The 14,075-nt window shown below is 39.2% G+C and overlaps 1 protein-coding gene across 1 annotated transcript; it reads right to left on the bottom strand.

The window, feature by feature from the left end:
* Window positions 1-827: 827 nt before the first annotated feature.
* Window positions 828-8,321, bottom strand: tfa (transferrin-a). Its single transcript, XM_062404268.1, has 18 exons — window positions 8,278-8,321; window positions 8,001-8,120; window positions 7,777-7,922; window positions 6,571-6,673; window positions 6,261-6,452; window positions 5,925-6,051; window positions 5,735-5,790; window positions 4,934-5,100; window positions 4,494-4,644; window positions 4,217-4,380; window positions 4,010-4,106; window positions 3,896-3,916; window positions 3,205-3,369; window positions 2,827-2,968; window positions 2,234-2,301; window positions 1,922-2,103; window positions 1,287-1,473; window positions 828-1,135 (listed from the first exon to the last, which is right to left on the bottom strand). The coding sequence occupies exons 1-18, from the start codon at window positions 8,291-8,293 to the stop codon at window positions 1,095-1,097; spliced, it is 2,145 nt and encodes a 714-aa protein (XP_062260252.1). The 5' UTR covers window positions 8,294-8,321; the 3' UTR covers window positions 828-1,094.
* Between the last annotated feature and the right edge of the window lie 5,754 nt (window positions 8,322-14,075).

Genomic DNA, 14,075 nt, shown 5'->3' with positions numbered 1-14,075 from the left:
TACTGCCATTCCAATCAATATTTCCACACAATAATCACCAAATCAAGTCAACAAAGTTTGAAATTGGATGTACGCTAGATAATTGTTGCCTTGACTGAATTCACCTTTCAACTTTTTATTAGTATTTATTTATCAATTTAATTTCAATCATGTAACAATGCATTTTATTGTTTCCTGTTTGGTTTTCAATCCTTCAGTTTTAATTTATACAGCACCTTGTCCATAAGCAACATGTATAATAAAACACACAGACACAAATATACCTTTTGGTTCTAGCAGATGTGTATAAATAGCAGATGTGTATCTTATTTATATTCATACTTAAGATGTGAAAAGTAGCAAGTTACTTCATTTGATAAGCTGGATCAATAAAATGCTATAAAAAATTTTACTTGAAAAATCTGGGATTGATTATTAAAAGTTGCTGATTCATTTTCTACATATCAGCTAATCTATTGCTTTGATCCAGAATCAATTCATCTTCAGGGATAATAAATAAGAAATAAACAAGACACCATACACCAATCAGGCAAAGTGGCTGATCAGGGGCCCGGGATGGCCCGATAATCTTTTTATAATAATTTATTCAGCTGTCACTATTAAGTTATTATTATCTGGGTGATTATTTAGTTGTTCACGGTGATTTAGCTTTCATCATGTCGATTTTTTTTTTTACATTATCTTTTCTTAATGCAAGTCATTACAGCAAATACACAAGGGCTTGTACTTGTCTGATTTGAGATTTTTATTTTCTCTTTCATTTAATATACCTACATGTGCAGTTTTCGAAACAAATTTATTTAAAATAAACACATACTGTCTCAAAATCAGCATTCAAAAGGCTTTATTGGAGAAAAGTGAGGCACGGATCAACAAAACATGATTGATTTAATGAAAAGATATCATCCTGCTCCAACAGCATGAAAAGGGCCACACATAGACATGATTGTTCAGGACGCTCTTCTCAACACAGGTCTACATTTTGGGTCGGTAAGAAAATACTCAAAGCATGTTTTGGGTTAATTGTGGGAATTGTTGGAAGATGCTTGAATCACAGAGCCTCGGTTGAGGTGCAACAAAGTCCACGATCCCCTTCAGCTCTGACACAGATTGTAAGTGCAAAGCTGTTCAAGATCTGTCAGGAAGAAAAAAAACACATAAAGTGACTTGTGAGTGGAGAGCAGAAACTTTCTTTTTATGGTGTGTATGTATGCAGGGTCCAGGCTATTGTTTATCTTTCAAATTACTGTCCCATTAATGTTTAATCAACCTCCATCGGTACAAACCTGAGGTGGATTCTTTGCAAGTTCTGAGTGAACTCATCACGGCCATGTATTCTTCTCCCAAAAACGTTGCATAGTCCTGACCAGTCTCCTTGAGACATTTAGTGGAGGACTTGAAGAGGTGGTTCGATCCATATTCCGTCCCGAACATTTGGAACTTGTCAGCGCTGGTACTGCTTCCAAAATTGGTCTAAAATTACATAGAAAATGTTGATTTAATAAACAATGAATCATTTATTTTAAAATAAAGTCATTTATACATGCATACCAGAGTCAAAAAAACAAAGGCAAAAAAGTACAGTTGAAAGTTGAAGTGACTTTTACCAACAAATCAATTCACTCTTTTTCTGCCACAGTGAAAAAGACTGTGACTGTAGACGTTTTAAAGTATTTGACAATATGATTTATTCTTGGTGCAAAACAAGGCAGATATTTGACCAAAGAAAAAGATAAAACATTAACAAATAAATAAATAAAAAAAGCATCCATTAGAGTAAAACAAAAAAGAGATAGATTATGTTGTGGTTGAGGACAGAGGAGAGATTTACTGAAGGCAAATTATAATGATCTATAAAAATGTAACATTTTCTAATGCAAACAACCAAAAACTAAAAGAAACCTGAGGATGAATCACTGACCTGCTGATGTTTCAGAAAGCTGACCACCTTGGTGCGGATCTCTGGACGGGTCACCACAGCGTGTGCGGGCACTTTAGCCAAGTGGCAACCCAGGAAGTCACTGACTGGCACTGGACCCTTGCCAGGGCAGATCAGCTCATATTCACTGGACTTGAGACGTTGGGCCCAATCTGGTCCATGACCTTTGACAAGAGGATAAGGGATGTAAGAGAAGAAGAAGGGGAAGAAGATGGATGGTAGAGGGATGGAAGAGCGTGGATCGAAAAACAACACTGTCATAGATGTGAGAGCTGGTCAGCATCAGTTGCTTACCATCTGTGTTTTCCCCGACGATTGTGTGTTTGACGAAGGCAACATCACCGGAACCTTCTGCCAAACATCTGTAAAAACAGGCACAACATATATGGAGATGATGTTCCCAGCCGTGGTAGAATAATCAAAAGAAGAGTTTGACATTTTCCTTAATACGCTTATTTTCGGTAATATGCGTAACGGGGACATCAGAAACATACAGAGTGCTGTACGTGATGACATGGCTTTATGGTCACTCCAGCCAGTGGGATCAGGGAACGACTACATTTAGGCCAAATTCAAACCAGAGTTGCTGCAGTAAGGACTCAGCATTCTACGTGGCCCCAGAATCAGAATGATAATTGATACAGCCAGACCAGAGTCCAGTGCTGACACAATACTGGGGAAGTATTTTTTCTTTTGTGACAATCTATGCTTACAACATACACGTAGTTTAAGGGGTGTGTGAGAGAGAGGAGTATTATCTGCGATACTCAGTATTCTCAGAGAGAAATGAAATCTGTGTATTTCCCATAAAGTCCAACTACTACTTTAACATACAGTGCATGAACATTAAACCTTCAACAGAGACTAACTGCAGTGCAGCATCTTACCTAAAAGCTCCAGCGTAGCCGTAGTACCTCTCTTCAGCACTGGGTTTGCACTTGGACAGAGAGTTAGAATCTCCAATGCACTGAGCACAGAGCGAAGAGCTGGGTTCGGCTCCAGGGGCACAGCTACTACTGAAATAAGCCGCTGGGAGTTGTGTTGTGTAGTTCAAATTGTGTGGGGAAAAAAAGCTCAAATTAATTCATGCACTAAAGTTTTGTTAATGTTTTGGGAAAGATGAAATAACTTGACAAGTGGACATTGTTGGAAAAAAATCTCTAAATTAACGTTTTCAAACAAAATGTTCTCTCTCTACAACTGAAAACATTATTACGCTTTGATTTGATTTCAAGCTTTGCTTGAATGAACCAGTGGTAACTCACAGAAGTCGCAGTCTTGAGTTTCTCTGTAGATGAGACCCATGGGGACGTTCCAGCCAGCAGTTCTTCCCAGGCCTGTGTGGCAAGACCTCTTGCCTTTCAGGTCTGACCAGGTCCTCACTGAACCTTGCTTTACCACAGCGACAGCATAGTAAGAGGAGCCTGGGACTACGAGAGTGGAGGGATGGAAAGACCTTGATCAGAAAACTACCATAATTATGAACTAGTTTCACATAAAGATCACCTTGAGATGCATGAATGTCCTTATAGAAGTCCATATTGGTACATCATTGTTTTGTTCGGTTATTTACAAACAATTCTACACAATTCAATTATCCTTACAGGGAAAATCTACAGGGTTTAAGTTCCAATTAGTTGTTTGTTCAACAGTCAATTGTTCAGTCAGTGCAGCAGGTCACTGAACAAGAACAAATAAATGGAACGTTTTATTTCAGGCAGGTCTAAATTTAAATATATCTATGGAGAATAACATTTCTTTGTATTAATATTCACATGGAGATACCCTGGAAATGATTGGGACGGATAAATTGAATAACAAATCAACACAATATAGTAATATTGGTTAGATGTTTCCTCGAGTTTTGTGTGTATTTGATTGTGAAACAAATAATTCCTTGTTTCATTTTAAGTGCCGGATGTGTAGAAAGAAGAGAAACACAAACTGGTTTATTACCTCCACCTGTACCGCACTGGCCTGTGAAGAGAAAGACAAGCAAATATTACTCAGGTCGATAAATGTGGAATAAAAATACGGTGCATACGTTTATTTTCAGTGCGATCATCTGACCTTCATCATACTGCTCCACCATAGCAGGAACTAGACCACACTTTCCAGCTGTGTACACCTGACCTCCATCCACTGCCACTGCATCAGCCTCTTTATGCTGCGGGTGATTTAGGCATAAACAGAGAATCATCAACCAGCAGCACAAAATTAAGCAAAAATATTATCAAGTTAACAACAGTTTCCATGTTTCAGCCATGACTGTTTTACCATAATCTTTTTCAGGCAGTCTTCAGATGAGATGCCTTTGATGCAATCAAACTTGGTGCTATCTAATAAAAAACTGTCGCTCCTCCACCTGTCACACTTGGCTTCCTCACTGTCGCCCACAACACACCATTTTATGGTGTCAGTCGTGGTGCTTGGGGTTCTCACTGGAAAGTGAAGTAAGATTCAATCATAAGACAGTGGCTCTGGTCAGTATAACTGTTTCTCTGGTTGATATAAATGTCAGTCAATGTGTTAAATCCGTTTGTGTTTACAGCACCTCTCTTAATGGATCTGACGCTGTCTAAGTACTTAGGACCCAGATACATGGTGTAGTCCACGTTCGGGGGCAGCGGCATAAGCCTTGTTGTCGAGTCCTTGAACATCAGGTTCTTTCCACCATAGGGCCCCGACGAGAAAAGGTCAAAGCCCTGAAAAAACACAAACAAACATATGTTCAGGCAACTGATTTAGTGTACACCTTACAGTCTCTGTTTAATATTCAAGCTTCAGAAATCACAAACTCAAATATCAATTCCCTTAATGTGCCTGATTTTTTTAAAATTATGATCCATTAATTCCACTATGGAACCATTCAATCACTGAAAATGTCAATATAAACAAACTTTTTATCAAATTTAATGTGATTCCAGCATCTAGAGAAACAAGTCGGGCTGAAAACATATAGAAATCTATATCCTGTGAACTTTACAGCGTTACCTTTACTGAGTCAAGGCTTTTCCAGATGAAGTCCCCCAGCTCCTTGTCATCACTGCGAGTGACGACAGCATGACCTGGAACCTTGGCAAGGTTGCAGATCTCATACTGGTCCAAGGGCTTTCTGGTGTCATCAGTGCAGAGCAGCTCATAGTCGCTCCTTTCTTCAACTGAAAGAGGTTCACAACAGGGATTTTAGAGTTTCAAATAACCCGTGTAACTATCTTCACAATGATACGTTTTACTTTATGGTTTAGCAAAGGAGTAATTTGCTCATATGGTTATCGGTTAGGGAGTGAGAATCTTATTTGTGTTTTGAATCTAAATGTAAAACAAACAAAAAAAACTCATAAAGGAATTTGTATTTATTTGACAAAACAGTGAGAAAGGAAGTAAAAGAAATGAAAGAAAAAAAAGACGAAAAAAAAAAGAGCTTGGTTCCACCTAGAGCAGATTGTCACTGGGAGGTAATGAGATGGACAGAGTTAGTTTTGAAATAAGAAGGAGAAATAACTTAGAAAGTTCAAGATTTTTAAAATAGAAATGATGGTTTAAAGAATAAGATTTAGAGCTCATTATAATATGGTAATATAATTTGTGCCCATGATAGTTCAGTGATGTGATATGAATGTGACGAGGCATGATCAACAGTGCTGTTGTTTGTTTTGTTGTTATTGCTAAATGTATTTTTTTAGTTATAATAAGAAATTTAGGAGGATTTCTGCAGAAAGACATTTGACAATTCTAAATTCATATAATTCAATAATTCAAGAATTTTGGGAGAGATGATTGTGTCACACTGACCAGGGACAGTGAGATGCTTCACAAAAGCCACTTCTCCTGTTCCATCTTTCAGACACCTGTTAAACAGTACAGAGCAGACATGCATCAGCCTAAAAGTGATCATCACAGTAGTATTGTGTTTTCACAGAGAGGATAGGGCAGTGAAAGTCAAATAAACTGAGACAAATCAAAGAAGGAAACTCATACTGACTGGAAAGCTCCGTGGTAATTATAATAAGGATTAGAGTCAGATTTTTCGCAGTTTCCTCTGCACAGCTCGCACAGCTTCGGGCTTGTTGCCCCGGGGGCACAGCTGGACTGGAAGAACCCGGCCACCGCTGCAAAATAAAAATTGTAAAACTGTAAAAATACAGAGTCATGGCAGCTCACCTCTGCCCCCAAACCAAAATTATAGTGTCAGTGTCTTGACATTCTTCTATTGTTTGTCATTTACATCATTTACCTTATAAAATGAATGAAAATCTGATCGAGTGCCCTGTGCAGCTTCGTTGTTTTTGGAGCGTTGCATTAAAAACATAAGACTCACCGTCCTCCAAGCTTCCATCATCACTGCCTCCCCAAGTAATGTATCCCTTGTCGAGCAGAGTTCCTATGGGAATGTTCCAGCCTGCAGATTTCCCCACCCCAGTATGGCAGGTTTTCTTCCCCCTGAGATCACCGAGTTTAAATTCTGTGCCCTTCTTCACCACAGCAACAGCGTAGTAACAGGTTTCAGCAGCTGGATGCACACCCAACGAATGTGTGCAAAAGTTAAAACACATAGTGCAAACAAGATGCAAAACATTCTTTGAATCATGCTTATTTTGAAAGTAAAGAGAGATGACTGGTAAACATACAGGTGCCGTACTGCTCAGCAATTATGGGATGCAGCATTAAATCATCCAGTCCAGCAGTGTAGATGTCCCCTCCATCTAAAGTGATGGCATCAGCCTCACCAGCCTATTTTATTGGTATAAATGCATTGGAAATGTTATCAATCACTGATCCTTCGAAAAATGTTGTATGTATCTTCGCTTGAAAACTCTAATTTGACGTAAATTAACACGTCTCAACAACAGTCCAGGGGTAAATCTATTTTACAGCTGTTTTGCATAGATTTTAAATATTCTCGTATGTAGTATGATGGATTAAATTGTGTAGAATTTTTGCATTGTGACAGTGGTGGACAGAAAGCATTTACTCAGGTGACAGTAATATTAACAATGATGACAACTATATTATCATTAGAATTATAACTATTATTTAAATAGATAGATACAGTAGATGCTGTATTACTACCAAGGGGAATAAAGGCATAGTACTAATAATAGGTCAAAATGAGTCAAGAATAAATTCACTGCATTAAAAAGAAAGTCTGGCCACCAGTCTGGTCTGGTCACTATAAAGAAGTATGTGCTAATGGAGATATTGACAATACAAATATTTTAAGTTCAAGGTGTTTGAAAGACAAAAGTAACCAAGGCATGAAAATAAATATAATATATAAAATAAATAAATCGATCAAAACAGAAATCCCGATAACAACAAATATATTTATATTTTAATTGATTTAATCAGTGTTGGAAGAATTATTCGTGTCTTTACTTAAGTAAAATAATCGGTATCACAATAATCTGAATATGTGTAAATCTAGTTTAGTCTGATATTTTATATATATTTTTTACATCCAACATTTAAGGTAAGTGGAAGTACTTATTATGCAGGTCTACCTCTTATACAGTAGCAATCATAATAAAAAATCGTCATCATCATAATAATAATTAATAATCTTAATGATAACCATATCTGTGCACCTTCTAAAATATGTAATTGAAATCAACCATCAGATTTACTTTGTCAGATTATTTAGCTTTTGCCTATTTACTTAAGAATCTAAATCCTCCATACGCCACTTCTTCAATGAATTGAAATCTGAATTAGAGTGATGGTAATATATATATATACATATAACAGATAAGTCACAGCATCCACGCTGTAGGAGGCAATGGAGAAATGTGTGTGCAGATGCAGTGATGTTGAGGGTGGGTTGTGAGTGTTGGCACCTTGATGGCGGTCAAACAATCCCTGGTTCCGCTTCTCTGCACACAGGAGAAAACCGGGGCCACAGCACTCAGGGCGTCACACTTCGCCTTCTCTTGCCCCGACGTGACGCACCACTTCACGCTAGTGATGCAGGAGGCGATGGTGGCTGTCAATGTACAAGCTGGAATGAATACATCAGGCAAAGACAGAACAGGACTTTGCACAATTTCAAAGAGGTCTTTACCGAGGCATCCGAGCAGCGACAGGAGCAGGAGGGGCTTCATGTCGGGCGGCTGGGTCTCCTGCAGGTCAGCACAGAGTGGAGCCGCAGGGAGGCAGCTCAGGCATTTTATAGCGAGCCTCACTGCAAAAAAAAAGAAAGAAAAGAAAACCTTTGCTCAGGTTTCCTAATGTGTGCATGCGCCTGTGTACTGATGGCAGAGAAAAACGTCCCAAGTGTCGTCACATTGGAAAGTCACCGAGGCAAACTGTCAAACAACCGTGACACTGTGTGAACTCACCCGGCAGAACAGTCATGAGTCACAAAGCTATCCGCCTTCATGCAGGATCCAAATATTCAAGATTTCTGTCAACGTTTTATTTTAAACCTGCAAATTTTTGCTTTAAATCATATATATCAACAAATTGAGTGTTGTCTTTTATTCCTTTTCTCTGCTATTCGTATACTGTGTCATGCCCTTATCTTAAATAACATGATTTCATTTTTGTACTGTAGCTAGCTTATTAAGACAGACAAATTCAGAGGGGATGAATTTTACTCATTTATAGTTTTTAAAATATAGTTTTTTATCACTTTGTAAAATAACTTTGATAAAGATTTGGTAAAACCAAAGTCATGTTTACAGAGTCAATATTACCCAACACAAGTGCTTAAGTTCGGTTTGTAAACTTGCTCTTTTGTCACCAAATACTGAAATGTGACCCAATAACTTTGACGATAAATTTTGTAATTTTGTTAGACTTTGATCAAAGCAGATACTGGAAGACTGGATGGATTTCAGATACTGCCTCCTAAGTCTTTGTGACACGACTGATGGTGAAGATGTTTACCAGGCCAGGTTTTCTCTCTTTGTCCATCTCTTGAACCCTGTTCATCTCACTGTGTGTCCTCGTTGTGCTCATTACCTTGCTTTACCCCAGTCTGTGTGCATTTGTGGTGATGGGAGTATTACCTGAGGGTAGTTCAAAGTGGAGCTGATCAGTCAAAGGTCAGTGTCTGTATCAACTAAATATGGACTGAAAAATCTAAAATCAAGATATCTCTGCGAATAACGTTGATCCGAAACTTATTCCCCAGCGTGTGATAACAGATGACGAGTGACAAAATGTCACAAAGACTTCAGGCATCATGTTGACGTCATTAAGGAATGGCATTTCAACATGAAAAAGTTAGCTAATTAAAGCTAAGTTTGGTAATCGTGGGGAAGCTAGCAAGAGCAGGCAACACACCGATAGACCTAGTCCCCTTACATCGGCCCTCTCGTTAACGTTTCTCCCCAAAACACATGAATGTGCATTGACAACTTCTCTCTCCCCAGCTTCAGTGACAAACAGTTACACCAGGGACCAAGTGTTTCAGAAACAACTTGTCAACCCAATCTTATCGAAATGCTAACATGGAGGAGGCAGGGTTTCACAACCTATAATGCAAGCAGCCACCAGGGGGCCATCAAGATGTTTGGTTTCCCTTTTTCAGCAATCTGTCATGTCATCCATCTTCAGACAGTCTACAGCTCTTTTCGGACACGCACTGGACTCCACAGATCCTTTTTATTTTTTTTCCAGAGGAGGTGAATGATGGAACGCAAAGCTCCGCAGCTTCTACGCACTTTATCCGCCTGATCTCCTAGCATAAAGTCCGTAGAAATCCAGCAGAAGTTGAGGTTGATGATGCTTCTAACACGTGACAGAGGCTAAACTAAAAAAATGTTTTTTGTTAATCTACATTCCTGAACTCTTGCTGTGCCTTTGTCCATCTGCTGACACTTCACTTTGGTGTTAGTGACACCTCCTGATAACACAGTCGGCAACAACATTATCCCAAGCTTATTGCACAAGATGGAATTCACTACATGCATTATTCATTCAAATAAAATAATGACAAACGCTGGCTGTGTCGGGTTTTGTGTTTTTAAAGCGAACAAAATATCTTGAAGTACAGAATAAAACGATTTGTATAAAAAGTTTGGTTTTGGATTCATGTTTCTAGTTGTAAATGACAATATTTAAGCATGTCGCTGATCAATAATTTGAAATAATCTCAACTTTGTTATCAAACTGACTGACAGGGTCCGTAAGGCCATCCTGACTGGGCCTAATCAGATAAGCTTATCATCAGTGTATGTTGTCCTTTACCATGCAGAGCAGGTTGTTGAAAAGGCATTATGGATTGGATATACGTACATTCTCAGTCTGTTTTGTCATGAGCTTGTTCTGGATACGTCACTCGCAAACGTGCCACTATAAGGGGGGAAAGTGTTGTCAAGGCACAACGTATAAATGATTTTACATTTTTAAAAAAAAGGTAAAAGTCGAATATACCTCTGGGAGTCGACTGTGACGTGATCCTCAGATGGTGACGATCACCTGACATCCACACATCATGTTAACATTCTTTTCCAGGGCCTTTAAAACACAACCACACACATCTGGCCTATGTATATGCAGCCTTTGAGTAATGTTACTTTCTACCACAGCATCTTTGTAGGTCGAGGTACAGTGGGTACGGAAAGTATTCAGACTCCTTCAAATGTTTCACTCTTTGTATCATTGCAGCCATTTGCTAAAATCAAAAAAGTTCATTTTATTTCTCATTAATGTACACTCAGCACCCCACCCTGACAGAAAAAAACAGAAATGTGAGCGTTTTTGCAAATTTATTAAAAAAGAAAAACTGAAATATCAAATGGTCATAAGTATTCAGACCCTTTGCTGTGACACTCATATTTAACTCACATGCCGTCCATTTCTTCTGATCCTCCTTGAGATGTTCTACTCCTTCACTGGAGTCCAGCTGTGTTTAATTCAACTGATTGGACTTGATTAGGAAAGGCACACACACTTATCTATATAAGACCTTACAGCTCACAGCGCAGGTCAGAGCAAATGAGAATCATGAGGTCAAAGGAACTGCCCAAGGAGCTCAGAGACAGAATTGTGGCAAGGCAGAGATCTGGCCAAGGTTACAAAATAATTTCTGCAGCACTCAAGGTTACTAAGAGCACAGTGGCCTCCATAATCCTTAAATGGAAGAAGTTTGGGACCAGAACTCTTTCTAGAGCTGGCCGTCCAGCCAAACTGAGCGATCGTGGGAGAAGAGCCTTGGTGAGAGAGGTAAAGAAGACCCAAAGATCACTGTGGCTGAGCTCCAGCGATGCAGTAGGGAGATGGGAGAAAGTCCCACAAGGTCAACTATCACGGCAGCCTTCCACCAGTCGGGGCTTTATGGCAGAGTGGCCCGACGGAAGCCTCTCCTCAGTGCAAGTCATATGAAAGCCTGCATAGAGTTTGCCACAAAACACATGAAGGACTCCCAGGTATGTGTATAAGAAATACGATTCTCTGGTCTGATGAGACCAAGATTGAACTTTTTGGCGTTAATTCTAAGCGGTATGTGAGGAGAAAACCAGGCCCTGCTCATCACCTGCCCAATACAATCCCAACAGTGAAACATGGTGATGGCAGCATCATGCTATGGGGGGTGTTTTTCAGCTGCAGGGACAGGACGACTGGTTGCAATTGAAGGAAAGATGAATGCGGCCAAGTACAGAGATATCCTGGTAGAAAACCTCTTCCAGAGTGCTCTGGACCTCAGACTGGGCCAAAGGTTCACCTTCCAACAAGACAATGACCCTAAGCACACAGCTAAAATAACAAAGGAGTGGCTTCGGAACAACTATGTGACCCTTCTTGACTGGCCCTGCCAGAGCCCTGACCTAAACCCAATTGAGCATCTCTGGAGAGACCTGAACATGTCTGTCCACCAACGTCCATCCAACCTGACAGAACTGGAGAGGATCTGCAAGGAAGAATGGCAGAGGATCCCTAAATCCAGGTGTCAAAAACTTTTTGCATCATTCCCAAGAAGACTCACTTATGACCATGTGATATTTCAATTTTTCTTTTTTAATAAATTTGCAAAAATTTGTTTTTTTTTCCTGTCAAAATGGGTTTCTGAGTGTACATTAATGAGAAATAAAATGAACTTTTTTGATTTTAGCAAATGGCTGCAATGAAACAAAGCGGGGTCTGAATACTTTCCGTACCCACTGTGTGTGGGGAGGGTGGCATGTCTTCAGACTAGACTTTACAAGCAAGACTCATCGTTCAACACGATGATAAGATACAGGAGCCTTCTCTAAGGCTCCTGTCTCGAGTTTGGGCCCCCCCCCAAAAAAGTTCACCAAGTCTATCAGAGCACTCGTAAATGCTCCCGTCTTTCAAACACAACACCAGCTTTCTATTTTCACACAGAGCTCAGAACGAATGGACTAAATAAACATTTTCAATGATTAAATTAACTCAGATGATAGGATGAGGGTCCAGATGACACAGAGGATGTTACACAACTGTTTTCAGAGGCTGAGCAAAAATCAGTGGTCTGATGGTGGCTCACTGATCACTCATTAACTTCCATTGACTTCTTTCTGAGAACTTGTTGCAAAGGACCGACATCCTTCTTACACAACCCATCAAACAAACCAGGTCTGAGGCTGCTGCTGCCCCAGTCCCCTCATTAACCTTTCAGCAATGGGGAGTAAATTCAGGTTTCTTTATGAAATGCAGGATTTAAGAGCTCTGAAAAATAATAATCCACTGATTTGAAGTTGATATTTTGTCCTCTGATTCTCTTCTTAGAACTTGAATTCCCGATGCTACAGTACAAACCAAACAAAAAAAAAAATAGAATGGCACTCGGTAAAGTTCATACCGTGGTCAAGGCCAAACAGTCCCCTTATGAAACCGCATTTAAATGAATTAGATCCAGATTTTATTTGGATCTTCACCAAATTGCAAACACTCAATCCCTTAAACATGTCAGATATTTTCAACAAGACCCATTAGTTATTCTCTGAGAAGTCAATGAATATGTTAAAAAAACTCCTATCTCACAATGTTAAAGTTAAAACAAAATGATGGTTCCGCCCCCTGATACATGTCTGCACTCAGATTGAATGGTTATTGTCTTGACCTGTACTGCATTACAGATTCATGGAAATCCGTTAAGTAGTTTTTGCATAACTTTGCTAACAAACACACAACCAAACAATGGCAGTTTACCTTTTAGTGGCATCTTACGTTAAACTTTTAAATCTTAAAATCACCCAATCAGGGCAAAAGAAAACATTTTGGGGTTAAATGGAGAGAATGGGTTCAGTACTCATTTATTCTGCATTGTCCTTTGCCAGAACATTTACCCACCTTTAGTCTGTTACGCACATAAATAAAAAAATAACTGCCGATGAAGCAATCTGCAGTATCCTAACAGCGAGGGGAGTAAAACAGAATCAGTGTCCTCAGCTGTTTGTTCAGTTGCATGACTTCTTCTTTCACCTCTGACCGTTGCCCTGAACATACACTATGACTATTATTAGATAAAAGTAATTAGTTACTATTACCTTATCTTAAAAGGGAATACAAACATGAATTTAATTCCTGTAACTTAAACATGTATTTGAATAGCTGACCAGTTATCTTATTCTGGCATCAGAAAACTAATGTGGGAGTGCACATCACAGAGTGCCTGAAAAGTAGCTTTGAAACAGAAAAATATGAGGAGTAGAGGACACAGCTTCTCAGCAGAGGGGACAACAACTTAGACTTGAGGTTCATTTGTATAAAACAAACTGCACCTACAGCATTTTCTACCCTGTTTAACACTTACAAAGCTTATTTCAACATTTTGAAACCTGCATTAGACAGACTCCACATTTGTCACCTTCAAGGCACATTGTCACCACCAACTGTCCATGTGAAGAACTGAGAGTGACTGACAGACGCTTTATCTGAGGGTATGAAGAGGTTGAAAGCTGCAATTTATGACAAAGCTGAAATTATAAAAATATGTGCATCGGACCTTGTCATAGGACCAGTTTAAACTCCTTAATTGGCTGAATTTGTGGGAATCTCTCCTCCTTATACAGCTATTGTCCTGTTTCATTTAGGAGACAGAGGCTATTTTCCTCGGAAATCATAACATTTGGTTCTACTGGGATCCAGGTTTATCAGTCATAACAACACAGGGAATGGCTGCCCATAAGTGAACAGAAACTGTAAAGACGATTGCAATTTAAAATCT

This window comes from Platichthys flesus, chromosome 14 (genome assembly GCF_949316205.1).
Source record: "Platichthys flesus chromosome 14, fPlaFle2.1, whole genome shotgun sequence".
NCBI classification, from domain to species: Eukaryota; Metazoa; Chordata; class Actinopteri; order Pleuronectiformes; family Pleuronectidae; genus Platichthys; species Platichthys flesus.
The sequence above is the reverse complement of the archived record's forward strand: the minus strand, read 5'-3'. Positions and strand labels throughout refer to the sequence as shown.

Coding starts and splice junctions, on each gene's coding strand:
- tfa (XM_062404268.1), bottom strand. Junction 7,923..8,000: donor GTCGCTGCTCGGATGCCTCG/GTAAAGACCTCT, acceptor GTACATTGACAG/CCACCATCGCCTCCTGCATC. Junction 3,917..4,009: donor GGTGGAGCAGTATGATGAAG/GTCAGATGATCG, acceptor TTCTCTTCACAG/GCCAGTGCGGTACAGGTGGA.